Here is a 26,758-nt window from a genome sequence, read left to right as displayed (position 1 = left end):
TTGGGATTAAATTTTCATGATGTGGCACAGGCCCTCAAGTGGATTGGGAGGGAGCAGCCGGCGCGGCGGGCGGGCGCCACTGACCCGGTGGCCCGGCAGCCACTGCCCACCGCGGCCTCCCGTTTATCGCCTTGTCCCATTGGGTCCCTGGGGCTCACAGTTTTGCCAGTGTTTGAGAACCCCCCGCATCCCTGGCAAGGGGTGGTGGTTTGGGGGCCGGGACCTCAGGATCTGAGGGAGGAGGGGTGGAGACCCGGACTCCCGGGTCTGTGGGAGGAGTAGCCCGCGGAGCCGTCCACCAGCGCCACCCTGTGGCGGCAGAATCCCCGGCCCGGGTGCGGAGGCGGCGGCCGCGGCTCCGGGCCAGGTGTGAAGGTGGAGCAGATGGTGAAGAGGAGGCAGTGGGAGGGGGGCCCCGGCCGCTGCCAAATCCCGGGCCTGCGCCGGAACCGTCACCATGGAGACCGAAGAAGGCGGAAAGGACCCAGCTCCACACTTTTTTGGGGACCTGAAAAAGAGTTCTTCGGCCTCCCACGGAGGGTCCCCGTGCTAACTACAAGTCCCAGCGGTCGCTGGACCTCACCGTGCGCTTCAGAAGAGCCGCGCTCCCCGAGGGCCGCTGGGAGTTGTAGTTTTGAGACAACAGCCTGAGGCTGCGAGGCGCCCTCTGGTGGACGCCGGAGCCCACGCTCGCTCCTTCAGGTCCAACAGACCCTACCCGAGATCATCCCCGCTACCTTTTCACCTTCTCACCCACCATCTGCTCCTTGCCACCCGACCTCATTGACTCCATTCCAACCGCACTGGTCTCGCCGTTCTTCCAACGTTTACCACTGAGGCCCCTCCGTTTACCTATCCTCTTAGGACTCACTATGGAAGGAGAGAGTTAGCATTCGTTCATGAACTCCTTTTTTGAGTTCCTGCTCATTGTAAAGCGTTACCGCACCACAGGGGCGGAGCTACAACCAGGTAACACTGGTTCCAGACACTGCCACTGCCACAGGAGGATTCTAACTCAGCCAGGGGAGACCAGAGACAGCTGGAAGTTGGAAAAGCTTCCCAGAGAAAGTTCACTGAAAGGGACGACTTTGGGAGTGTCCGCGGTACAGGAAACGGTGCTTGCCGAGTTGGAAAGTGGGACACAGTTTTGTGTGATTGTGACATGAAGCACTGTTCCAGGACGAGACGCAGGGGAGGCTGGAGATGATGGCATGCATCGGATCACCAATGGACTTGGGCAAGGCCCCCTGGGAGGGCAATTAGAAATTCCCTGGGTTTGGGCGCCTGGGTGGCTCAGCTGGTTGAGCATCTGACTTCAGCTCAGGTCACGATCTCACAATTCGTGAATTCGAGCCCCTCGACGGGCTCTGTGCTGACAGCTCGGAGCCTGGAGCCTGCTTGGGATTCTGTGTCTCCCTCTCTCTCTGTCCCTCCCCCACTCACGCCGTCTCTTTCTCTCTCTCCCTCAAAAATAATAAACATCAAACAATTTTTAATTTAAAATTTAAAAAAATTCCGGTTTTATTGACGAGGCACACTAAGGGGAGGGGGCGGGTACAGCAGAAACTAAAGAGGGGCTGCAGAACACAGGTGTGCTCAGGACACCATTCACTGTGCTGGGACTGAGTGACAGGAAGGACAGGGAGAAAATGAAGCATAAAGGGGACCACACCACACATGGCCTGGAGTGCTGCGCTGCAGGGGGCTCTGGGACCTTCTCCTGGGACCCTGGGGAGCCGAGGACCCCTGAAGTGGAGAGGGGAGGGTCGGCTCTGGGACCGTGTGCAACACGACGGGAGAGACTGGCGGCCAGGGAGGGGCTCTGGTGGGGAGAGGCTGAGGCCTCAGCGGGGACAGTGACTTCTCTGTGACTCCAGGACACGGTCCAATGTCCCTTTTCCCTCCCGCTCCCCGTGCATTCCTAGCCAGACACAGAACAAAGGCAAACATCTTTTATTTCCATTTTAGAGAAGCCACGAGCCTCCTCTCTCCACTTAGAAGCACAGAAAAGAAAGCAGGTCAAGAAGACACCGACAGGAGGGGCATGGCCACCATCAATTGCTGAGGAGAGACGGGAAACAGATCAAGGATTCAGGACCAGGAGCCCAGGCCTCCCCAGCGCCCCCGCTCCCCCTGCACACCTCCCTCTACCTCCCCAGGTACCTTTCTCTTCCTATGGAAGGCTGCTTTGCTCTCCTCAGAGTTGATCCGCAGGGGGATACAGGCATCCAGATGGTACAGCTGCTGGGGGCCCCCCAACACTACCCGGTTCTCCCCAATCTCCAGCGACAGCCCCAGAGCTCCATCCTGGGAATATTAATGGAGTGGGCCCACCCTTCCGTTCCCAGCAATAGGCCAATGATAATATGGGCCAGGAACAAAAGCCTTGTGTGTTGTTGTTGTTGTTGTTGTTGTTGTTGTTTTAATGTCTATTTATTTTTGAGACAGAGACAGCACGCGAGCAGGGTAAGGGCAGAGAAAGGAGGAGACACAGAACCCAAAGCAGGCTCCAGGCTCAGCGCTGTCTGCATAGGCCCAGCTCAGTCTCCCTCGGAGACCCCAACCCTTCCAGACCTCATTCTCCCACTCTGGTCAGAGGTACACTCACCAGTTTGGGGAGGTCAATTTCAGCCAAGAGGAGGTCAGGGGCTTCCAGCCAAAGGTTCAGGTGAGGCTTCTCGGGGCTGCGAAAGACCAAGACCCAAAACTGAGGAGAGCCCACTAGGTCTCTGCCAAGGCTATTCTTTCCCTTTCTCCCTCCTACAAACCCTGCTGCCTCGGGGAGCCTTCTCAGTGGCCATCCTGCTTCCCCCCTCTCTGGGTTCCCAGGGCCCCAGGACACCGCCTCCTATGGGGAGGCAGGATTGAGGGAGGGATTCCAAAAATTACTGGGGAGACATGAGAGAGACAGAACCCAGCGAAGGCCCACCCTTCCTCAGGTCTCGGGGAGTCGGGAGTGTATAGGTTTCCCAGCTCCTGGATCCGAGGACGCTGTTGGGAGCGGATATTTTGCTGGGAGATGGAGCCCAGGAAAGGTCGGTTCTTCAACATGCGCCATTCTGTGAGTAGGAAGCTCAGGGTCAAAGGTGGCTCAGGCGCGGGTTCCCTTGGCTTTCCTTAGCGGTCCCCACGCAGCAAGAGCCTCAGGGGAAAGTCTCCGCCCCTCCCAGGATGCCAGGGATCTGGCCACACCCCCGAGCTGGGCTTCAGGAAATCTGCCCACTTTAGCCCCGCCCTTCTAGGGGTATGGGGGGCGGGATCTGTCGCCAGAGGTGCTCCTGGCTCCGCCCTCTGGCTCGCCAGACCCCGCCCCTTATCTGGCTCCTGGGCCAGTCCCATCTCCACCCCCACCCCCACCTTGGGAAGCCTCACCTTCTCCCTGTAACCCGCCTTCTCCCTGTAACCCGCAACCCAGGGACCAAAACAATCCCTGCCCACACCAGCACCACCTTTTCCAAGGGCTGTCCCCGAGCTGCTCTGGCTCCCGGAGTCCCCGCTAGTGCAGGCCACGCCCTTCACCTGGGTTCAGCTGAAGACTGTATTTGTCCTCAAGGCCCTCCCTGGCGATGGTGACCACGAGCTCCCGCAAGAAATCGCTGTTCTAGAAGTGAGAGAGGGAGATTTGCCGGAGGGCTCGGGATGGAGGGAGTGGCCCCAGCCCAGGCCTCACCCGCAGCCCCGCCCCCAACCTGCATCCTCCGGTAGAAGTCGCTGTTCACCGCTACGTCGTAGGCGGTACAACCCTGGCCTTCTGTGGGGAGAGAAAGGGGGTGAGACCCCCAGGCCTCGGTAGGAACCCCACCGCCCAGATAACGACGAGGCAAAAACGATAAAGGACAGCGGCCACACGAACCAGAAAGACCCAGAGACAATTAGAAAGTGAGGGCTCTTGCCAGTCATACCAGCCTCCTCTCTACTGCTCTGGTCCTTTCCCACCACATCCCAGCAATGACCCTGCCCCTTCCCTGCTCACAGCCCTCCCATGGCTCCCCAGCGCCCCAGACGAAGGTTTGTGTCCTTCAGTCTGGCGCTGGAGGCCCTGTGTGGTCAGCTCCTCCCACCTGAAGAGAAGCTCACTTCTCTGTTGGGGACCTCGTCCCTTTAAATTTCTTCCAGTCTCTTCCAATTACTGACCGATCCAATTCAACCATTCTCTCCAGCCTCTGGACTCCTCGGTCCCCTCTGCCTAGAACCCTCTTCTGTGTCTTGGCCTGACACACTCCTTCGGTTCCTTTGCATCTTATATCTGCCACCTCCTCCAGGAAGCCTTCCCTGACTCCTCAGTTCGGGTAAAGAGCCCACCCCCCTCCAACTCCAGAGCAGCAAAGATCACACCATAATGAAATCGCATCTGTCTTCTCTGCCCTCACCTAAGACTAGGAGTCTCTCAAGGGCAAGTTCTGGGTTGGATCAGTCCCTACTCCCCAGGGCACTGCCCAAAGCTTGGTCCCAGGAGGCTTCAGGGGACATACGTTAATTGAAAAAGCAAGCATATAGACACAGAAACTCAACAGAGACACGTGAGACAAGGCAGAGAGACAGAGACAGGGGAGAAGAGTGAAGAAGGAAACAGGAACAAGACTGAGAGCTGGTCTGGCCAGCTAATGAGGACACCCGCCCAGCTCTCCCTCACTGTGGGGTAGGGCAGGGAGAAGTGCCAGCCTGGCCAGGTGGGCAGAACGAGGACAGAACTACCCCGTGTAGCAGGCACTGGAGGCCCAGGAGGTTAGGTTTATGTCACAAGGAAAAGGGGGCCAGATTTCTAGGGGGAAAGGGGGGAGGGGGATCTTGGGCCCTGGATCTTGGATCCTAGGGAAGAAAGGACCCAGGGAGCTAGCTTCCTGGGTCCCCCGAGGGCACTGACTTGCGTCCAGTTCTGCATGAGGCTCTCCCAGGCTCATGGGGATGCGAAACCCGGCTTGGTCTTCCTCCAGCATTTGAAGCAGCTCATCCTCGGTCACATCAGCCGGAGGAGGGATGGAAGGGGAGTGACAGATGTTGATGAAAACCTTCCCTTCGGAGGAGTTGGTCTTTATGCAGAAACCTGGTGGAAATGGGTTTGTCCTGATGTCTGCCTCTGTGTGCATCACTGTCCTTCCCTTGATCTGTCCCTGCTTTGAGTCTCAGTCCTCTGCTTTCTGGGCCTGCTCCCCTCCCCATTCCTGGGATCTCTGACTCTCCTTCTATCTTTGAGTCTGTCCCCCAGTCACTCCTGTCCTCCTCCTTCTCTCTTTAGCTCTTGGTCCCTCCCCCTCTCCCTGCCAAAGACCTCTATACTCCATCATTCTGCCTCTCTCCTGCCTCCTCTGTCTCTGTCCCCTGCCCCCAGTCTCTGTCCACCTCTCTCTGAGACTCAATCCCTCTCTCTCTGGCTTTCTGCCTTTCTTACCAGGTTGAGGTTGGATCTGTGTGGATTCTGGTCTGCTTGTCTGGGCTTGCTGGAGCTCCTTGGAGGCCTGTGTGAAGGAAAACACCCTCCAGTCACGGTGTCTATGCTATCAGACCCTCATTTGTTCTTCAAAAGTTTATGGAGAAATTTTGTGCATGTGAGATATGAGCAGAATAAGACATACTATGTCCCTCTCCTCCTTTGAGGACCCCTATGAACAATCCCAACCCCATCTGCATTTCTTCCAGATCCTAGCAAACTTGGAGCTAACCAACTACAATCCCACGTAGTGCCTTCCGGGAATGTAGTCCCATCTCAGAGCACCCGCGGGCGTACACACATATACACAACACACACACACACACACACACACACACACACACACACACACACACACATCCCCAGAATACCCAGGGACCCAGGGACCCAGGACCCGGAGGCCGGTCAGTCCGCACCTGCCGCAGTAGCTCCTCGAAACGCATGGTCTCAGCGCCCATCTTCTCTGCCTCGTTTAGCTCGGGCACCAGCAGCTTCGAGTCCGCCATGGCCCTGGGGAAAAGACCTAGGCGTCCTCAGTAACTCCGACGTGAGCGGGAACCTTCTCCAGGATGCGAATTGTGGAGCCTGCTGCCAGACCCACCCCCGGCTCCTGGTGCCCACTATTCCGTATGAAAGTCTAAGAATCTGTCCTGAAACTGTAATTCCACTCAGACCAGATACGGCTGTCAAATCTGTTTGGAGCCAATATTTCCAGATGCTCTCTACGTCCTACGTGCTATGTAAATGACAGCCACGCTTCTAGTCACTATGTAACCAAGGACTTCGGCCGACCACGCTTCCGTCTGCCTCAAAAGCTCATTCACCAATCCTGCAACCTCATTACGTTCCGACCAATCATAATCTAAGGATTAAGCCCCGCCTCTCACCTCAACCAATCAAAACCAAATCCTGAACCTAGGTTCTAAATGCCACACTTCCTGTGCCGATTAAAGCCGTATTTCTCCTTCCCAACAACATCTAGCCAAACTACGGGGCAGTCCAGACTGGCACACTTTCAAAACCTTCATTTCAGTGTCCATCGTAAAAGATTCCCTTCTGATCTCTGAACTATCGCTTCGTCCCAGAGCTAGATTCGATTCTCTAGTAAATACACTTCGGACTAAATATACTTCTGGTCCTCAGTATAAAAAGGGTGGCGGGAAGAACCACACGGTCATTCTTCTAAATCTAGAGCACACCTAACTACCGGCCAGGCGCCCACATCTCGGTTCCCCGCCGCCCCCACTTTGAGGACTGCGCATGCTCCAAACTACACTTCCCAGCTTGGGGGGCATGGGCGGGGCCACCGGGTCTAAGGTGGGGTTACGCTCTATCTCCCGTAGCCCCGCCCTTTGGGCTGGAGGGGGCGGTGTCGCCCTTCGACCTCAAGGTTCCTCTGGGCAGAGCGCCCCGCACTCCTTCGTGGAAAGCGGTCCGGGCGAGTGATGGCTGCGACGCACGCACAGCGCAGCACCCGAGAGATCTTCACCACGCTGGAGTACGGACCTGTGCCTGAGAGCCACGCATGCGCATTGGTGAGGGCCTGCCGTTCAGCGCTGCCCATTCCCGCCCCCTCTCCCCCAACCAGGCATCCAGGTCCAGTTTAGCGCGCGGACTCCCGTGATCCACCGCGGCAGCTCAGCAGCTCCGCCCTTCTCGGTTCCCGTGATTCTCGCCACCCCTTGGGACCCACCCTAGAAGGGCATTCCCTTAAGCCTTTGCGGTTGCTTCGTCTTAACCCTGGATCCTCTTCCGTTGTTTGGTGGTAGCTCTCCTGCTCCCTGGTACCTACTTGGGATGGCGTTTCCCCGAGTCCTTCGAGGCCTCGGATTCCCCGGAGGCTCCCGTGATTCTTCCAGCCCCCTCAGAACTTCCCGGGATCCCCCGGGACTCGAAATTCCTGTGGGGCTCCCTTGATCTTCCAAGGACCCTCAGAAGCCCCATAGACTTCCCCAGAACATCCTGTAGCTCCCATGATCCTGAGTCTCCCCCCCTCCCCCCGCGCCTTCCCATGGAGTCCCGGGATTCCTCAAGGCCCCCACCAATACTTGAGGGTCTCCTAGGATCTTGTGAACTCAGAACTCCAGAATACATCAGAACTAAACTGTAATTAACCTACACCCCCCAGAATATCCCCATGGGGCTCCCATGACCCCCTCACCCATCTCAGAATACCCCCCATGGGGCTCCCGTGATTCTTCAGGGCCTCTTCAAAGCCTCATGAGACTTCTGTGATCCCTCAGGGTCCCCCCAGAACCTCTTGTGGTTCTTAGGGAGAAGTAGGGTGGCTGGAATATCCTGTAATTACCTAGCCCCCTCAGAATTCCCTCATTGGGGCTCTCGTGATCGCACAGGGTCTTCTAGCACCCAGGAATGAGAAGCTTGGGCTTCTCTTCAAGGAGAGAAGAGGAGTCTAGAACCGTGGTCCAAGTGGAAGAAGATGAGGTCAGAGCCAGGAGCCCGCTGTGAAAATGGATAAGGTGGATAGGAGGGGATGAGGCAGGGGAACCGTCTGAGGAGTTGAGAGGGCAAGGGCAATGCCTGGGGTCCAGCTGTGTCTCCATCCCTCCACCACCACCACCAGGGAGGAACCCAGGAGGACTAGAGTTGCAAGGAAAGACCCTGAGCGTGATTATCGCATGGTGAAAGTGTGAGGGACCCGGGGACAGCCTTGAGTTATGTGCAGGAGTCTGATGTTACTTGGGCTTGAGCCTTTCAGGACTGGAGACAGGGACCTGGGAGTCACCACCGTAAGACCATTGGACGGTGGGAGTGATGATCTGGGACAGAGCACACAGAATTCCCACACTTGAAGGTGGGCTTGAGATGGAATATACTGAAATAGCAATAATGTAGAAATAGCTTATATTTACTGGGTGCTTTCTATGTGCCAGCCTCTGTGCTCAGTGTGATCTCCTTTAATCCCCAGAACAGCTGTGGGAGGGGATGGTTGTCGTCCTTTTAGTGATAGCACACGGAGGCTTCAGGGGGTAAGTAATTTGCCCACGGCCAACACGGTTTAAAATAGGTAAAGCTGAGATTTGAACCTGAACCCTCGGATTCGCGGTTCCCCCACAGCCTCCCAAGCAAAGGTCTCGACCTTACAACATGTGGGCCCGATTCATCCAACAAATTGTTTTCTTTGGCCCGAACTTTATTTTTGAAAATGTGAATTCGTGGTCAACTAATTCCATGGAAACATCCCAGGATTCCAGCTTCTTTTGAAAATAAAATCCCAAAATTTGGCAATGTTTGGCTCACATTCCCTGACAAAAATCATCTGGATCCAATAGTGACTGTCTTTTTTAGGCAAGTTGTGAGTTCCCAGTCTCCACCAGGCCCTCTTCTCACACTAGCGTGACCTGCCAGGACCCCGTAGACATTCTTTTAGGGTTTTGTTTTTCTTTGGGAGGGGGGGATTTGCAAACTTCCACAGAGAACTTGATACTATGAATCGCTATTTACTTCAGCTTCAGGAATCGTCAACATTTGGGCCAGAGTTGTAGTCTTTGGTTTTCTCTTTTTTCTGGAATGATTTAAATCCCAGATGTCATGTTATCTTCCCATAAATATTTGAATCGTCTTTTCTAACTGATAAGAACTCACTTGATAACATAACCCACCTGGCCATTTTTCACACTTCACACTAGCAGCCAAGTCTTTAATTTTTTGAATATTTTTAAGTAGGCTCCACGCTCAACGTGGGGCTGGAACTCACAACCCTGAGACCAGGAGTCACACATTCTACTGAGTGAGCCAGCCAGCCGTGCCCCTAGGGGCCATTCTTTAATATCATCCAATGTCAGGGTGCCTGGGGGGGCTCAGTCTGTTAAGCGTCTGACTCTTGATTTCGGCTCAGGTCATGATCTCACCGTTCGTGTGCCAGCCCCATACGAAGAGCCAGTTGGCAGGGTAAGAGAAAGATTAGGAGAATGGGGCATTTGGGATGCTAAGAGAAGAGAGAGAACATCTGTGGAAGGAAAAAATGGGAAGCGTGACTCGGATTTAGCGAGGATTTTGGGGGGGACAGGAGCAGGGAGAGAAATCTGAAGCAGACGGGGAGGGAGAGATTAAGAGCAAGTCTTACGCAGTGCTGCTCTCAGCGTGTCACGTGCATTGATCCATTTCATCCTCGCCACAACCCTGTGAAGTAGGGAGGGGCTGGGATTATCCCCATCTTTCAGATGACCTTGCGGGGACCAGAGTGTGATAATACCCTGGCTAAGGTTGCACCGCTCAGTCCCAGAACGGGGTTTCGAATCCACACACTGCTGCCCCCTTGGCAATGCCTACGTGCCGCGCCTGGGGCTCAGCCCAAGAAGCTGCACCTGTGGGGCCTGTGTCTTCACTGGGGGTCCACACTGCTCCTCTAAGTGGCGGCCGCCGAGGGGGCAGGGAATGCCATCACACGGTTGGGTGCAGGGACTACCCGGCTTAGAAACCCCACCTTCCAAAAAGAACCCGATGGTGCCTAATACAGTGTCATGGGCGTTGCTTCCAGAGTCTTGTACGCCCCAAGGTATATGCCCCATCACAGGAATGCAGAGGACTCTGGGCACCTGGGGGGCTCAGTGGGTTGAGCGTCCAACTTCAGTTCAGGTCACGATCTCCCGGTTCGTGAGTTCGAGCCCCACCCTCAGGCTCACTGCTGTCAGCACAGAGCCCACTTCAGAGTTCAGATCCTCTGTCCCCCTCTCTGTCTGCCCCTCCCCTGCTCATGCTCTCTCTGTCTCTCAAAAATACATAAACATAGGGGCGCCTGGGTGGCTTGGTCGGTTAAGCGTCCGACTTCGGCTCAGGTCATGATCTCACGGTCCATGAGTTCGAGCCCCGCGTCGGGCTCTGTGCTGACAGCTCAGAGCCTGGAGCCTGTTTCAGATTCTGTGTCTCCCTCTCTCTCTGCCCCTCCCCTGTTCATGCTCTGTCTCTCTCTGTCTCATAAATAAATAAACGTTAAAAAAATTAAAAAAAAATACATAAACATAAAAAAAAAAAAAAAGAATGCAGACAACTCCAGACAGCCTCAGTGCCCTGGCTTCCCATTGGATATTTAGGGTGTGTCCCCAGTTGTCCCGTTCAGGTGCAGTGGACCATTCAGGGGTCATTGTTGTCTGGTAATACAGCTGAATTGTCTCAGGTTCCCTGAGTATTAGAAAAGTTCACCTAAGGTCACTTCTGCATGGAGGAGAACAGATTCTTTTGTTTTGTTTCGCTTCGTTTTGTTTTGCTTTGCTTTGCTTTTTAATGTTTATTTATTTTTGAGAGAGAGACAGGGAGAGAGAGAGGGACACAGAAGCCAAAGCAGGCTCCAGGCTCTGAGCTGTCAGCACGGAGCCCGACGTGGGGCTCAAACCCAGGGACTCAAGATCACGACCCGAGCTGAAATTAGACGCTCAGCCGACTGAGCCACCCAGTCGCCCCAGGAGAATGGGTTTTATGAAGCCGCATGTCAAAGTCAGTAGGACAGCCCTCACGTGTGGCTGGTGAGAACGTAAAATGGCACAACCACCGTGACAAACAGTTTGGTGGTCCGTCAAGAGGTTACCCAGAGAGTTGCCGTATGACCCAGCCATTCCGCTCCTGGGTACATTTGCCTAAAAGAAGTGAAGGCGGGTGTTCAGACAAAATCAGGTACGGGAAGCTGCCTCAGCGGCACTGTGCACAGTAACCAGAAGGCTGAAACAAACGGAATGTGTCAAGTGGTAATGAACAGAGACAAAACGTAGCCTCTCCAGACAATGGAATGTCCTACAGCACAAAAAGGAACGATTGATACGTGCTACAACTTGGATGAGCTCCAGAAACGCCATGTTGGGGGCGCCTGGGTGGCTCAGTCGGTGAAGCGTCCAACTTCGGCTCAGGTCATGATCTCAGAGTTTATCAGTTCGAGCCCTGCATTGGGCTCTGTGCTGACAGCTCAGAGCTTGCTTCAGATCCTCGGGCTTTCTCTCTCTCTCTGCCCCTCCCCAGCCTGCGCTTTCTCTCTCTCTCTCTCTCTCTCTCATCTCAAAAATAAGTAAACAGTGAAAAAGAAATGTAAAAAGCAAACCACCATCTTGGGTGAAAGAAGCCAGCCAAAGAGGCCACGTGTTGTGGGGTCCCGAGTCACGTGGAATATCCAGAGAAGGCAAATCCGCAGAAACAGGAAGCAGAGTAGCAGTTAGGGGCTAGGGGCATGAGGAAGAGAGAGTGACTGCCTGATGGGTGCCGAGTTTCGTTTTGGGAGGACGAGAATGTTCTGAAACTAGGTCGTGATGGTTGCACGACATTGTGAACGTACCACGTGCCGCTGAATTGTACGCCTTGAAATGGTTAACATGGTGGGTTTTATGTTCCGTGTTGTTGTTGTTGTTTTTTTTAATGTTTATCTATTTTTGAGAGGTGGGGGTGGGGGAGACAGAACCCAAAGCAGGCTTCTCGCATCAGCACAGAGCACGATGCGCGGCTCAAAGTCACGAACCGTGAGATGGTGACTCGGGTCGAAGCCGGACACTCAACCGACTGAGCCCACCCAGGCGCTCCATTTGTTACATGTATCTTATGTTTGTGTGCATTTTCCTGCCACACCGGCAAAGAATTGGCAGGTGGGGCAAAGGGGTGCAAGTGTCCCCCTCCCAGAGGACCCTAGGTAGGGACTGAACTCCCCTAGCTGCCTCTCAGACGTTGTCCTAAACTGTCTTTGCCTCCCCCAGGCCTGGCTGGACACCCAAGACCGGCACTTGGGTCACTATGTAAATGGAAAGTGGCTAAAGCCGGAACACAGGAATTCAGTACCTTGCCGGGATCCTATCACAGGTATGAAGTGTCCCCCGGTTGTTCGGGGAGGGAGAGGCAGGCCTCCATATCCCCAGCCGTATCCACCAACAACACCCCATTCTCTTTGCTCAGGGCCCTGAAGGCAGGAAGTAGCCAGTGGGGGGAGAAGCCCACGATTTCTGGCTCTTCCTGTTAAAGTCATCCAAATAATAGCTCCAAGTGCCTGTGGATGCTTTTTGAAGTCAGTGTCTACCAAGATCCCTTCCTTGATTAATATATTTATGTATTTTTAGCGTTTTATTTATTGTCGAGAGAGCGAGCGAGCGTGCGAGCGGGGGAGGGGCAGAGGGAGAGGGGGACAGAGGATCTGAATCGGGCTCTGCACGGACAGCGGCGAGCCCGATGCAGGGCTCCGACCCACAAACCGTGAGATCGTGACCTGAGCTGAAGTCGGAGGCTCAACTGGCTGAGCCACCCAGGCGCCCCTACAACCAAAATACTTATAATAGAGTGGGGCTGGGGAGCAGCTCTACTGCCTGGGGGTCCCTCCTTTCATCTCCCCAGGAGAGAACTTGGCCAGTTGCCCCCAGGCACAGGCTGAAGATGTGGCGGCAGCCGTGGAGGCAGCAAGGACTGCGTGGGAGAACTGGAGCGGACTCCCTGGAGCCTCTCGGGCCCAGTACCTGACCAGGTGATGCGGTCGAGGTGTGGACCTTGGGAGGTGGGGGACGAGATGAGACCAGTCACTCCTGTAAAAGTGAATGAGACAGTCGGGGCAGGCACTGCTGGTTCACGAGGGAGGAAGGGGCTGGGGACCAGGACTCCTGCGTCTCACCCATGGGCTCCCAGCCTGCCAGCGCCTCAAGCAACCACTTGAGACTCTGGGAACAAAGACTCTATTTCCCGATGTCTTGATGTCTCGCGGAATTGATTGCGTAGCTAAGGCTCACATTCCCAGCATGCTTTGAGCCTGTAGCAGCTAAAGCATCCATCCACCAGGACTAGTAGTGACGAAGCTCTGTTTCCCAGAATAGCCTCAGGCCTCATCGAGGCCCCAATTTCCTGGCAGTTCACTGGGGCTGCTGGAGCCTCAGCACCACCCGTTTTCCATCATACTCTTGGAGCAATTAGAGACCAACATTCCATTTTCTAAAATGCAATTGAGATTAAAGGTTGAATTTCCAATTTCTCAGCACCTTTGGGGGTTGCGGGCGGCCGAGATCTGCAAAAGGCGCCCTTGGGTTTTGTGTTTCTCGGACTACATTTCCCATAAATCTTTGGTGCTCTTCGCCTCTGGTAAATGGTGGAGGCGATCACGGGGACTGTAGTCCAGGTATGTAGGGGGTGTTCCAGGACTCTGACTGAGAGGCAATGGGAAATGACTCTCCCCCTGGCTTTCTCTACAGGCTGGCCAAGATGATCCAGAAGCACCAGCGGCTACTTTGGACCCTGGAGTCCCTGGTGACCGGGAGAGCCGTTCGAGAGGTTCGAGACAGGGATATCCCACTGGCCCAGCAGCTACTCCAATGGCATGCAGTCCAGGCATACACCCAGGAGGAGACGCTGGCAGGCTGGGAGCCCATGGGTGAGACACAGGAGTCCTGGTCCCCAGCCCCTTCCTCCCTCGTGAACCAGCAGTGCCTGCCCCGATTGTCTCATTCACTTTTACAGGAGTGATTGGTCTCATCTTGTCACCCACGTTCTCCTTCCTTGAGATGATGTGGAGGATTTGCCCTGCCTTGGCTGTGGGTAATTGATGGGCCGGGTCTGAGAAGGACGGTGCTGATGGGGCCTGGACCCCTGGGTCTGAGGGAGGAAGGGGCTGGGAGGCCTTGACCCCTGGGTCTGAGGGAGGAGGGGTTGGGGGGCCTTGACTCCTGGGTCTGAGGGAGGAGGGGGCTGGGAATCATGGGTCTGAGGGAAGAGGGGTGTGGGGACCTTATCCCCTGGGTCAGAGGGAGGAGGGATCTGGGTGCTTTGACGCCTGGGTCTGATGGAGGAGGGGGCTGGGGAGCCTTGACCCCTGGGTCTGATGGAGGAGGGGGCTGGGACTCAAGGGTCTAAGGGAAGATGCTTGTGGGGGCCTTGACCCCTGGGTCTGATGGAGTAGGGGGCTGGGGGTCCGGACTCCTGGGTTTGAGGGAGGAGGGGGCTGGGACTCATGGGTCTGAGGGAAGAGGGGTGTGGGGGCCTTGACCCCTGGGTCTGAGGGAGGAGGGGGCTGGGGGACCTTGACCCCTGGGTCTGAGGGAGGAGGGGCTGGGGGGCCTTGACTCCTGGGTCTGAGGGAGGAGGGGGCTGGGACTCGTGGGTCTGAGGGAGGAGGGGCCGGGAGCCCAGACTCCAGGATCTTTGCGCTGCCCACCTTTCCCAGGGTGCACTGTGGTGGTGCTGGTGCCCCCAGGCTCTCCAACACCCCTCCTCCTGGCCCAGCTGGCAGGGGAGCTAGGCTCCTTCCCAGGAATCCTCAACGTGATCAACGGCCCTGCCTCCCTGGGCCCCATCCTGGCCTCCCAGCCTGGAGTCCAGAAGGTGACCTTCTGTGGAGCCGTCGAGGTATCTTCGGGGTCGGGAGGGGGACGGGACGTGGCGGGGAGGCCCAAAGGCCCCTCGGCTGAATCCCGCGGGGGCCCTGCAGGAAGGACGTGTCCTTCGGCGGACCCTGGCGGGTCAGGGTGCTGAGCTGGGCCTGGCACTGGGGGCCGAGTCCCTGCTGGTGCTGACGGAGGCAGCGGACGTGGACTCGGCCGTGGAGGGCGTCGTGGATGCAGCCTGGTCCGACCGCAGCGCGGTGAGGCCCGTGCACTCGTGTGCCCCCAAGTCCTGGGGATCGTGCGTGTCCCTCTCCAGACCTCAGGGCCTCATGTCTCCACTGATTATAATTTTCAGTTCCTTGTGCCTCAGATTCTGTCTCCGCACCATGGCGCGTGTGGGGCTCCCGCACGTCGGATTTCTGCCTTTCCACATCCCGGCTCTCCAGTTTTTGCAGAGGGCTCGCATCTCTTGTTCTTTAAGATTGTCTTCACTTTTCTAAGTATCCGTGTCCCTACTTTTCCAATCTCTGTCTTCACTCTGAATCACCAACTTCTGTAACTTCACTTCCTGCCCGGGTTTGGGGCCTCAGTGAGTCTCTAGGGTCCCCAGCCACCCCCCCTTGACCCTCCTCTGATCTGTGTATGTACATCCCCAAGTCTCCACCCTCTGTGGGGGCCCGTCCCCTCAACATGAGCCCCGACCTTGCCTGCCCTGACATCCCTTTTCCTCACAGGGGGGACTCCGGCTCCTCATCCAGGAGTCCGTATGGGACGAGACGATGAGGCGGCTTCAGGAGCGCATGGCACGGCTTCGGGGCGGTCGAGGGTTGGACGGCGCTGTGGACATGGGGGCTCGAGGGGCTGCCGCACATGACCTGGCCCAGCGCTACGTGCGCGAGGCCCAGAGTCAGGGCGCACAGGTGAGCAAGGCGTACAGACCCCCGGCGCCAGGGGAGGAGGGACCTGGAAACCCAACTCCTGGGTCTGAGGGAGGAGGGGCTGGGGGCCGAGACTGAATCTGAGGGAGGAGGGGGTGGGGACCAAGACTCTGGGTCTGAGGGAAGAGGGGCTAGAGGCCTGGTCTCCCAGGTCTGAGGGAGGAGGGGCTGGGGTCCCAGACTCTGGGTCTGAGGGAGGAGGGGACTGAGGGTCCTGACTCCTGGGTCTGAGGGAGGAGGAGCTGGGGGTCTGGACTCCTGGGTCTGAGGGAGGAGGGGGCTGGGGGCCCAGACTCTGGGTCTGAGGGAGGAGGGACTGGGGGCCTGGGCTCCTGGGTCTGAGGGAGGAGGGGGCTGGGGGCCCAGACTCTGGGCCTGAGGGAGGAGGGACTGGGGACCTGGGCTCCTGGGTCTGAAGGAGGAGGGCGCTGGGGGCCCAGACTCTGGGTCTGAGGGAGGAGGGACTGGGGGCCTAGTCTCCCAGGTCTGAGGGAGGAGGAGCTGGGGGTGTACCTTAGATCTTTCCTTTCCCCTCAGGTGTTCCAGGCTGGCGATGTTCCCTCAGTCAGCCCATTCTTCCCCCCAACTTTGGTGTCTGACCTGCCCCCAGCCTCCCCATGTACCCAGGCAGAGGTGAGCCCTTCAGGGCCCCGGAAATCCTTTTCCATCCACCCGTCTGCAGCCACACATGGGCAGCAACACTACACCTGCAGAGGCCCCCGGAGTGACCATTTGGTCCGGGTCTGGGGGCTGCTGAATGGGTGGGGTGTTGGGGAGGGGGGAAGCTGGCCGGGCCACCTGAACTCTGTCGTCACCCCTTCCAGGTGCCCTGGCCTGTGGTCGTGGCCTCCCCATTCCGCACAGCTAAGGAGGCACTGGCCGTGGCCAACGGGACGCCCCGAGGAGGCAGTGCCAGTGTGTGGAGCGAGAGACTAGGGCAGGCCTTGGAGCTGGGCTATGGGTCAGTCGGCGCCTGCTGGGGCGCAAAGGCAGTCTGTTGGGCGGGGGGAGGGGGAGGCTCAAGCTTCTGCTCTTTCTCTCGGTCTTGAGGTCTCCATTCCACTCTCTGTGGGTCTCTGGGTCTCTCTCCACCCTGCCCCTCCGACCACTTACCCCCTGCAACCTTCCGTTCTTGCTGATGGCCTCCTCTCCCCGCACAGGCTCCGGGTGGGCACGGTCTGGATCAACGCCCACGGCCTTAGACACCCCGAAGTGCCCACGGGTGGCTGCAAGGAGAGTGGGTCTTCCTGGCACGGGGGCCCAGACGTGAGTTCCCTCCTCCTGCCCCCCATCAGCACCCCCTTCAACCACCCAGTGCCCACCTTGCGTCCTTTTGACACTCTGCCCCTCTCACAGGGTCTGTATGAGTATCTGCGGCCCTCCGGGACCCCTGCCCGGCTGCCTTCCCTTTCTGAGAATCTGAACTATGACACCTTTGGCCTTGCTGTCCCCCTGACCCTACCATCTGGGCCTGAAATAGGACCCAGGTGAGCTGCAACTCCAGAATCTCTGGGGGTACGGCAGGCGGCGAGAAGGGAAGTTGTAGCAGGCTGCCCAGGGACTGGAGGAGGGGTTCATTAGAGCCATCTTGAGGGGGGTCCCCGAGTCCTGCCCAGAATTGCATTCTCTGTGGCTTCACACCCACCCCCCTCACCCCTGCCTGAAGGGAGTCTCAGTTCTGCTAAATGAAGGAGTGCCCTCCCAGAGGCTCAGTGGGTGGGGCCTGGGGTCCGAGTAGACCTGGCCCCAGGCCCCACCCCCACACCTCACCCTGCTCCAGCCCAGCGGCCCCCTATGGGCTCTTCATCGGGGGCCGTTTCCAAGCTCCTGGGGCCCGGAGCTCCAGATGCATCCAGGATTCGAAAGGCAATCTCCAGGCCTACGTGGCTGAGGGCGGAGCCAAGGATATCCGAGGTGCCGTGGAGGCCGCTCACCAGGCTGCCCCTGGGTAAGGGGAACCCCGTGGGAAAACCCAGACGTCGTGGGCATTTCAGAGGGTAGCCTGAGACCCCCCCCCTCCAAGGGCTGTGGGATCTGGGGTCTGGGTCCTGAGGGCTGAGCTCCCAAAGCTGACAGGATATGGGTCACACCCCTCCCCATGCAGATGGGCCGTGGGGTCTGGAGCCCCGCAGTAGGGGCTGTGGACAGAGCTGGGGCACCTGGAAAGAACCAGGAGCAGGAAGCCGCCCCGTAACGTGCACTGCCCTCCCCCAGCTGGGTGAGCCAGCCACCAGGAGCCCGGGCGTCCCTGCTGTGGGCCCTGGCATCTGCACTGGAGCGCCGGGAGTCTGCCTTCACCTCGGCGCTGGAGAGGCACGGAGTGGAGCTCAAGACCGCCAAGGTGGAGGTGGAGCTTAGCGCGAGGCGGCTGCGGGCGTGGGGGGCCCGCGCCCAGGCCCAAGGCCACCTCTTGCAGGTAAGAGGATTCTGGGGACCAGCAGACGGGGGGGGCGGTCTGCAGTAGAGGTTAGAGCAAGGACTTTGGAGTGAGCCCAGCCACACAGCATCCCAGCTGCACACGATCACCAGCAAGTGGCCTCCCCTCTCCGCACCTCGAGTTCCTCATCTGTGTAATGGGCATATGGTCTGCATCACAGTGTAGCACCTCAGATTGTCGTTAGTAACCCATTTCTGGACCGTAAAATCAGTTTAGTGGTTGCAGTATGATTTTTTTCCTACTCTTTTTTTTGTTTTAATGTTTATTTGTTTTTGAGAGAGAGGGAGTGCGCACGAGCAAGGTAGGGGCGGAGAGAGAGAGAGAGGGGGGGAGGGAGACAGAGGATCCAAAGCTGGCTCTGCGCTGACAGCACAGAGTCGGATGCGGGGCTCGAACCCACAAACTGCAAGACCGTGAGCTGAGCCAAAGTAGGACGCTTAACCGCCTGAGCCGCCCAGGTGCCCCTCTACCCTTTTCTTTTTTTTTCTTTTTCTTTTCTTTTCTTTTCTTTTCTTTTCTTTTCTTTTCTTTTCTTTTCTTTTCTTTTCTTTTCTTTTCTTTTCAGAAAGAGAACGCAGGGGAGAGGGACAGAGAGAGAGAGAGAATCCCAAGTGGGCTTCACGCTTAGCATGGAGCCCGACACAGGGCTCGATCCCCCATCCCTGGGATCATGACCTGAACTGAAATCAAGAGTCAGACGCTCAACTGACTGAGCCACTCAGCTTTTTTTTTTTTTTTTTTTTAAACAGAATAGAACAGGAAATATAGAATGTCTTACACAGAGTGTTGCTTCGTGTGACTTTGGTTTTGTTTATATACATGACAGGCAACCAAATACAGGGTTGATATGAAACATACAGTGAGTCCGGGAAGAAAGGTTGAGGAGGGGTGCCTGGGTGGCTTTGTTGGTTGAGCATCCGACAGCGGCTCAGGTCAAGATCTCACAGTTGGTGAGTTCGAGCCCTGCATCAGACTTGCTGCTGTCGGTGCAAAGCCCACTTGGGATCTTCTGTTCCCCTCTCTCTGTCCTTCCCCCACTCTCGCTCGCTCGTGCTCTCTCTCCCAAAAATAAATAAAACATTTAAAAAAATTTTTTTAATAAAAAAAGAAAGAAAGCGTGAGGATTCAGTGAGTCAGGCAATGGCACCAGAGCACTCAGGGATAGAAATGAGAGATAATTGGGGCACGTGGGTGGCTCAGTCGGTTAGGCGTCCAACTCTCAGATCATCTCAGGTCATGATCTCACGGTCTGTGAGTTTGAGCTCCACGTCGGGCTGTGTGCTGACGGCTCGGGGCCTGGAGGCTGCTTTGGATTCTGTGACTCCCTCTCTCTCTGCTCCTCCCCCACTCACGCTCTGTCTCTCTCTCCTTCAAAAATAAATAAAAACATTAATTTTTTTTATTTAAATAATTAGTTAAATACGTAAAAATAGCAATCCTAATGTCCCTGGATTGGTTAATAAATAAACTGTGGTAGGTCCCTACAAGGAATCCTACTCAGCATTCAGGAGTGAACATGCTACATGGTGGATGAATCTCAGAATTACTACACTAAGTGAAAGAAGCCAGATTAAAAAAAATAAAATAAATAGTACAGACTCTATAATTGCAAATCTAGAAAATTCTAGAAAGTACAAATTATAGGGGTGCCTGGGTGGCTCAGTCAGTTAAGCATCTGACTCTTAGTTTCGGCTCAGGTCATAATCTCGCAGTTTCATGAGTTCAAGCCCCATGTCAGGCTCTACACTGGCAGCATGGAGCCTGCTTGGGATTCTCTCCCTCTCTCTCTGCCCTTCCCCCACTTGCACTCTCTCAATCTCTCAAAATAAATAAATCAGCTTAAAAAAAATACAAACTATGGTGAGAGGAAGTGGTTGAGGACAAAGAGGGTTCAAATGGAGGCAGGAGGGGAGCGCCTGGGTGGCTCAGTCGGTTGAGCGTCAGATTTCAGCTCAGGTCACGATCTCGCGGTCTGTGAGTTCAAGCCCCGCGTCGGGCTCTGGGCTGATGGCTCAGAGCCTGGAGCCTGCTTCCGAGTCTGTGTCTCCCTCTCTCTCTGCCCCTCCCCCGTTCATGCTCTGTCTCTCTCTGTCTCAAAAATAAATAAAACGTTAAAAAAAATTAAAAATTAAAAAAAAAAACAAATGGAGGCAGGAGGGAAGGATCACAAAGGGGCACAAGGAGATTTGAAGGGTGAAGTTCATTGCCTTGATTATAGTGTCGGTTTTAGGAGGACATATAGATCTCAAAATGTATCAAATTGGGGCACCTGGCTAGCTCAGTCGTTAGAGCATGCAACTCTTGATCTCAGGGTCATGAGTTCAAGCCCATGTTGGGCGTAGAGCTTACTTAAAAAAAAGAAAAAAAATTATCAAATTGTACCGTTTAAAATGCATGCAGATTAGTGAATTTCAATTATATTCAATAAAATTTTGTGGGTTTTTTTTAATCATACACACACACACACACACACACACACACACACACACAGAAACAAAACATGGGCCAGATTCCGAGCCCTCTACACACATTAACTTGTTTCATTTTGGAAACAAATCTACGAGGTAAGCACTATGAGCCTCATTTGAAAGGTGGGAAACTGAGGCCCAGAGAGGTTAAGTAACTCACCCAAGGTCACACAGCTGGTAAGTGGCAGAGCTGGGACTTCAACCCAGCTGCCTGGCCCGAGTCTGCTCTGAACCGTCACCTGGTTAATTATTGTTGGAGTTGTTACAGAGAAGCAAAGATAGGTAGAGGAGGAAGGGGGCGGTCGATGAGGCTCTTCAACCCAGCCCTTGACCTCCTTCCTGCCTGTCCCTGCAGGTGGCAGAGCTGAGAGGCCCTGTGCTCCGGCTGCGGGAGCCGCTGGGCGTGCTGGCTATCGTGTGCCCTGATGAGTGGCCCCTGCTTGCCTTTGCGTCCCTGCTGGCCGCCGCCCTGGCCCATGGCAACGCCGTGGTCTTGGTGCCCAGCGGGGTCTGCCCCATCCCCGCGTTGGAGGTCTGCCAGGTACGGTTGCCCGCCTTCCTGCCGCTGCTCCCAGCGGCCCCTGGGGCAGCAGAGGGATGGACGGTGTCCCAAGGCCTGCACTAGCCCCACCCCCTTGTAACCACGGCAACCCCAGTCCCCATGGCCCCCGCCCTCCATCCAAGCTTGCACTGCTCATGGAGCCCGTGACCATTCTGGCCAGGACCCCGTGAGCCCTCCCCGGAAGCTCGCTCCTCACCCAACCTATTGCCTTCGGCGTCTCTGACTCCCTTCCCTCCCGACCCCCTCCCCCATCCCCTAGGATATGGCCACCTTGTTGCCAGCGGGCCTGGTGAATGTGGTGACTGGAGACCGGGACCACCTGACCCGCTGCCTGGCCTTGCACCAGGACGTCCAGGCCCTGTGGTATTTCGGATCTGCCCAGGTACCCTTTGTTTTGCCATCTCTCCAGCGTCCTAAACCTCACCAACGGTCTCCTCCTTTTCTGGAAACCTGGCAGTGCCCCCTTAGAATTCCCGTTGCTAAGGAGGAGAAATTCCTTGGCAACCGGGTCCTGAGATCCCGCCCTCCAGAGTCCCTGTTGCTAAGGGAGAGGATCTCCTTAGTATAGCAACAAGGGCCTGAGATCCTGCCCGGCCCAAAGACCCAATCTCATTGGACAACCCGTTGCTAAGGGACCACACCCTGTAACAGACTCAGAAGCCCACAGTCCACCCTCAAGCCTGAAGGTGACGGAGGGGAACTCCTTGTCATAAGAACCTCAGGCCTCATTCCTTTGAATGTGGGCTGTTAATGGGGAGGAAATTCCCCGGCCGCAAAGGTCAACGTTGTCTCCCTCCACATCTGGAAGGTTTGCCTGCTACAAGCTGAGCATTGTAGCACCAGAGCCTAGGTCAAGCCTTGGGGCCCCTCCGCAGTAATAGTCCTGGTTGCCAAGGAAGCAGCTGCTTGGCAACCAAGCTGGCGGAAGGGCTGATCCCCCTTTTCTGTGTCAGGGCTCCCAGTTTGTGGAGTGGGCCTCAGCAGGAAACCTGAAGCCGGTGTGGGTGAACAGGGGCCGCCCTCGGGCCTGGGATCAGGAAGCCCAGGGAGCAGGCCCAGAGCTGGGGCTGCGGGCAGCACGGACCAAGGCCCTGTGGCTGCCCATGGGCGACTGACGCCTGAGTGCCCCCACACTCCGTCTTGGACAGAGGAGAGATGGACCCCGACGGACACCAGAAGCCTGGAGCCTTCTTTTATCATGGCTCTGATGCCCTCCAATAAACTCTGACCGACCTTGGCTGTGCCTCTCAGGGGAGGAAGCGGGGGAGTAGCGACTTCTGTTCCGTTTGAGGCCTTTTGAATTCTAAGACTCAGCAGCTGGGTGGGCTGGCTCCAGTATAACCCAACTCTGAAGAGCCCCAGGCAGGCCCTCAGAGCCTCGTGTTTCCCCCTTGGTCTTCTCCATCGGGTAGCTCTTCCCCTTTGACTTTCTCTGCCTATGCATTGTTTTAGGACCCATAGCTTGCAGACAAACAATAAAACACAGTGGCTCTCAGGAATGCACTAAAAACCCTGGTAAGTTACTTTTCCCAATTCCCATGGTATAAAGGCTCCCACCATGTTCCCGATGACTGAACAACAGGCTAACAGAATTCCTAAACTTTTTAATGTTTCATTATTTTTGAGAGAGAGAGACAGAGCGTGAGCGGGGGAGGGGCAGAGAGAGAGGGAGACACAGAACCCGAAGCGGCTCTGCGCTGACAGCTCAGATGCGGGGCTCGAACCCACGAACTGTGAGATCAAGACCTGAGCCAGAAGTCGGACACTCAACTGACTGAGCCACCCAGGCGTCCCCAGAATTCCTAAATTTTTAACAGTCCGCTCCCATGAGCGAATCTGAGCGGCTCGAGCACATCATGTTTTAGAATTATTTTTTTTTCTTTTTTTAAAGGTTTTATTTTTAAGTCCTTTCTACCCCCGATGTGGGGCTCGCACTCACAACCCGGAGATCCAGAATCACATGTTCTGCCTACTGAGCCAGCCAGGCACCCCTAGAATTCTTTTTGATGCAAGGAACCCACTCACGCTAGCTCAGGATGAAGGAATTTTCTAGAAGGCTACAGAGATGTCTTACAGAAAATAGGGCAAGACGTGCATCTGAGGTGCCCCAGGTCTTGAGAACCTAGACGCAGGCAGGAACCAGGGGCTGGTCCTTTCTCTGTGGGCATGTGATCACTGGAATTTTTTTTTTTTTTTTAAGTAATTTGTACCCAACATAGGGCTCGAACTCATGACCACAAGATCAAGAGTTGGATGCTCCCCCCCACTGAGGCAGCCAGGCGCCCCATCTCTGGGGTTTTCTCTCTCTACCTGTCTGCTTCAATCAACTCTTTCAGCCATGTGATCTTAGGAAAGCTTAACTGCTCTGAGCCTGTTTCCTCATCTGTAAAATGGGACTGATAGTTCTAACCAGACTGGTTAACTTAGTGATGGGTACACAGCACATGCTTCACCAGTGTTAGCTGTTAAATCGAGGCTGATTCTGTCATGGGGCAAATGAGACCAAGAAGCCTCCTGTCAGTATCTGATTCAAGCTGGACCGGATCATTCTCTCTCCCAGGATCTGGACGTTTGGAGAGAGTTAGAGGAAAGTCCCTGGAAGGCTCTAGCTTATGTCTGTGTTTTGACAACTCCCTCCGGGATTCCACGGGCTGCCTCAGTGTCCTGCCCATTAATCCCGTGGCTTTAACCAGCCAAGGGCAACTACCAGGTCGATGTAACCCCAGCCCTGACCTCTGGCAAGCGTCCGTGCTGCATCCAGGGAGAGGAAATCTGGCCAGTTTGGGTCAGGCATACACTTCTGGGCCAATCAATCATGTCTGGCCAGGGGTGGAAGCTCCTAGTCTGTGAAGCTGTCCACTGAGTGCCTTACTCTGAGCCAGTCACTGTTCACGTGCTGGGGAGACGGCCAGGAACAAGAGAAGCTAGGCCTCAGGAGCTGATGTTCTAGCGAGCGAGAGCTGTGTTAGCCTCCTGTCGCCGCTGTAACAAAGTTTTAGCGGCTTAAGCACAAGTGTTTGATCTTAACAGCCCTGGGTGTCGAAGTCTGAAAATGGGCCTCACCAAACTAAACTCAGGGTGTCAGCAGCGCTGCGTTCCTGACTGGAGCTCAAGGGAAGAATGTTCTCCCTGCTTCTTCTTTGGCACGTGACCCTGTGCTGCTCTTAGTAGCCCCCCAATCCATGATCGTCCCCCCACCTCAAGACAAGTCCTGTCTGCAGAGGCCCGTTGGCCATGTGAGGTAACATTGACAGGTTCCACTGGACATCTTTTTTTTTTTTTTTTTTAAGTTTATTTATTTATTTTGAGAGAGAGGGAGAGAGAATCCCAAGCAGGCTCTGTGCTGTCCGCACAGAGCCCCACGCAGGGCTTGAACCCACGAACCAGGAGGTCACAACCTGAGCCAAAATCAAACGCTTAATGAACTGAGCCACCCAGGGGCCCCAGTTTATCGAGAGAGAGAGAGAACTAGTGTGAGCAGAGGAGGGGCAGAGAGACAGGGAGAGAGAGAATCCCAAGCAGGCGCCGAGCTGTCAGCGCTGAGCCCAACACGGGGCTCGATCTCACAAACCGAGCTCACGACCTGAGCCAAAACCAAAACCAAGGATCGGACTCTCAGCCGAGTGAGCCACCCAGGCACCCCTCCAGGAGACCTCTTCGAGAGCCATTCTGCCCACTGCAAGAGGAGACACAAAACTAGGTAATGGGGAAAATATCTGCCTGGCGCGACACGCTACGCCAGGCTGAACAGGAAGCGAGGTAAAGAAGGCAAGGAGGAGAGAGGGATGATATCACGGGTTGGGTGAGGCTTTGCTGCAGTAACAGCCCCCAGACCTTTGCGGTCGACAACCACAAAGTTCATTTCTTGCTCACGGTAACCTGTCCATCAAGGGGCGGTAGGGGCCCCTCCGTTCATCAGAGCCACGCAGGGACCCAGGCTGACTGTGGCCCGATCTCAAAGTGGCTTGTGTCATTACAGAGCCACTCCCTGACCCACTTAATCCTCATCCAGAAGTGACGCTCGGCACCTCCACCCTCCTTTCATTGGCCAAAGGGAGTCACGTGACTGTGCCTGAGTTCCACAGGGCACATGGTCCTAGACTCCTGCAGAGGAAGGCCCCCGGATGTTTGTGAACAATTCTGCCGGGGATGGGTGGGCCAAGCACGAGCTTCAGAGAAGCACGGATGTGGAAGGGACCTTATATTTTCTCATTTACCTCCAGGTTGGAGTCGAAGAAACTGAGGTTTATTGAGGATAAGGGGCTGGCCAAACTCCCACAATGACCCAGCCAGAGCTAAAAGTGGTATTTGCCAGGCCTGATGCAACAAGACCTATTCCCCAAGTCCCCTTGGGTCGTGGGCCCTGGCAGGACAAAGCCAGAGGCCCAGAGGACGGTCAGACCCCAGCAACACAACAAGTTCCTGGCCTGTGCCAGGGAGACCCATAATCTGTGCGACTGTGGAGGGGACATGGGGGGGGGGGTGGGGAACCACCTGGAGACTGAGGATCTTATAAGAGTTTTGGTGTGGGCGAACGGGGAGGAGATAAAGAGGAAGTGAGTGGCACGGCAGAAGGGCTAGAAAGCTGTTCCAAGGGCAATAGGGAGCCACAGAAGGTGTGTGAGCAGAAGAGAGGTAGGTAGGCTCAGCTGTGGTTGGAAGATACCACATAACCTGAGGTGACAGGTGTTATGATATGAGAAGGAGCTCAGGGTACCCAGAGATGTCACCCTATCCAACCCGAGTGCGCATGTGCAAGGGGAGGGTGAGGGACGGCGGCCACCTTCCCAAGGAAGGTGCCGTGTGCGTTCAGGGTTTGTTTTTTTTTCCAGCTTTGTTGAGGTATTATTGACAAAGGTTGCATCTATTTTGGTGATACGACCTGATTTTTTTAAGTGTATAAAACGTGTTGGTTTACTATACCTATACATCGTGAAACAGTTAACCGTAATCAACTTAATGAACACGTCCATTGCCTCACAAAGTCACCTTTTCTGTGTGCGATGAGAACATTGAAGATCCACTCTCTTAGCTCAGTGCCTCTGGAAAAAAAAAGAAAAATTCTGATCTATCCAAAAGCAAAACAAACGTTTCTCCTAGGAAATTTCAAATGTACCATACGGTTTTGTTAATGACAGGCACCATGCTGTATTAGATCCTCGGAACTTTACTCATCTTAAAACTGAAACTTTGTACTTTTTGGACCAACATCTCCCCATTTCCCCTCCCCTGCCCCTGGCAACCAGCATTCTACTCTCTGACTCTATGAATCGACTTTTTTAGATTCCACGTAGAAGTGATTCCATACATGATTTGTCTTTCTCTGTCGGGCTTAATTCACGTAGCACAACGCCTTCCAGATTTATTATCTGCAATGTTGCAAACAGCAGGATTTCCTTGTTTTTGTAGCTGAGTAATTTATTTTTTTAATTTTTTTTCAATGTTTATTTATTTTTGGGACAGAGAGAGACAGAGCATGAACGGGGGAGGGGCAGAGAGAGAGGGAGACACAGAATCGGAAACAGGCTCCAGGCTCTGAGCCATCAGCCCAGAGCCTGACGTGGGGCTCAAACTCACGGACCGTGAGATCGTGACCTGGCTGAAGTCGGACGCTTAACCGACTGCGCCACCCAGG

At 55.3% G+C, this 26,758-nt stretch overlaps 2 protein-coding genes across 3 annotated transcripts; one reads left to right on the top strand and one right to left on the bottom strand.

The window, feature by feature from the left end:
• Positions 1–1,938: 1,938 nt before the first annotated feature.
• PIH1D1 (PIH1 domain containing 1) lies at positions 1,939–5,934 on the bottom strand. Its single transcript, XM_003997508.6, has 9 exons — positions 5,845–5,934; positions 5,390–5,456; positions 4,865–5,044; positions 3,690–3,751; positions 3,520–3,601; positions 2,930–3,059; positions 2,609–2,684; positions 2,164–2,307; positions 1,939–2,061 (listed from the first exon to the last, which is right to left on the bottom strand). The coding sequence occupies exons 1-9, from the start codon at positions 5,932–5,934 to the stop codon at positions 2,020–2,022; spliced, it is 873 nt and encodes a 290-aa protein (XP_003997557.1). The 3' UTR covers positions 1,939–2,019.
• Positions 5,935–6,830: 896 nt separating this feature from the next.
• Positions 6,831–22,622, top strand: ALDH16A1 (aldehyde dehydrogenase 16 family member A1). 2 transcript variants are annotated; one of them, XM_011289678.4, is made up of 17 exons: positions 6,831–6,963; positions 12,121–12,223; positions 12,749–12,875; positions 13,591–13,769; positions 13,856–13,933; positions 14,559–14,740; positions 14,823–14,975; positions 15,453–15,638; positions 16,194–16,289; positions 16,481–16,617; positions 16,817–16,922; positions 17,013–17,143; positions 17,437–17,604; positions 17,871–18,072; positions 20,917–21,102; positions 21,383–21,505; positions 22,077–22,622. In XM_011289678.4, exons 1-17 carry the CDS (start codon positions 6,874–6,876, stop codon positions 22,236–22,238), a joined length of 2,409 nt encoding a protein of 802 aa, XP_011287980.3. In that variant the 5' UTR covers positions 6,831–6,873; the 3' UTR covers positions 22,239–22,622. The 2 variants fall into 2 exon arrangements, with proteins under 2 accessions (XP_011287980.3, XP_019674776.3); XM_019819217.3 differs by lacking the exon at positions 6,831–6,963 and adding an exon at positions 11,526–11,748.
• Positions 22,623–26,758: the final 4,136 nt, after the last annotated feature.

This window comes from Felis catus, chromosome E2 (genome assembly GCF_018350175.1).
Source record: "Felis catus isolate Fca126 chromosome E2, F.catus_Fca126_mat1.0, whole genome shotgun sequence".
In the NCBI taxonomy this organism is placed as follows: domain Eukaryota; kingdom Metazoa; phylum Chordata; class Mammalia; order Carnivora; family Felidae; genus Felis; species Felis catus.
Note: the sequence above shows the minus strand (reverse complement) of the source record. Positions and strands in the feature narration are given on the sequence as shown.

Bases quoted from the DNA above. Each gene is read 5' to 3' on its own strand.
- PIH1D1 (XM_003997508.6), bottom strand. From the start codon at position 5,934: ATGGCGGACTCGAAGCTGCTGGTGCCCGAGCTAAACGAGGCAGAGAAG. The intron at 3,602-3,689 runs GTTGGGGGCGGG...TCTCACTTCTAG, and splicing joins ACTTCTACCGGAGGATGCAG to AACAGCGATTTCTTGCGGGA. The intron at 2,308-2,608 runs GTGAGTGTACCT...TAATATTCCCAG, and splicing joins AAATTGACCTCCCCAAACTG to GATGGAGCTCTGGGGCTGTC.
- ALDH16A1 (XM_011289678.4), top strand. From the start codon at position 6,874: ATGGCTGCGACGCACGCACAGCGCAGCACCCGAGAGATCTTCACCACG. The intron at 16,618-16,816 runs GTCAGTCGGCGC...CTCCCCGCACAG, and splicing joins GCCTTGGAGCTGGGCTATGG to GCTCCGGGTGGGCACGGTCT. The intron at 21,103-21,382 runs GTACGGTTGCCC...CCCATCCCCTAG, and splicing joins CCGCGTTGGAGGTCTGCCAG to GATATGGCCACCTTGTTGCC.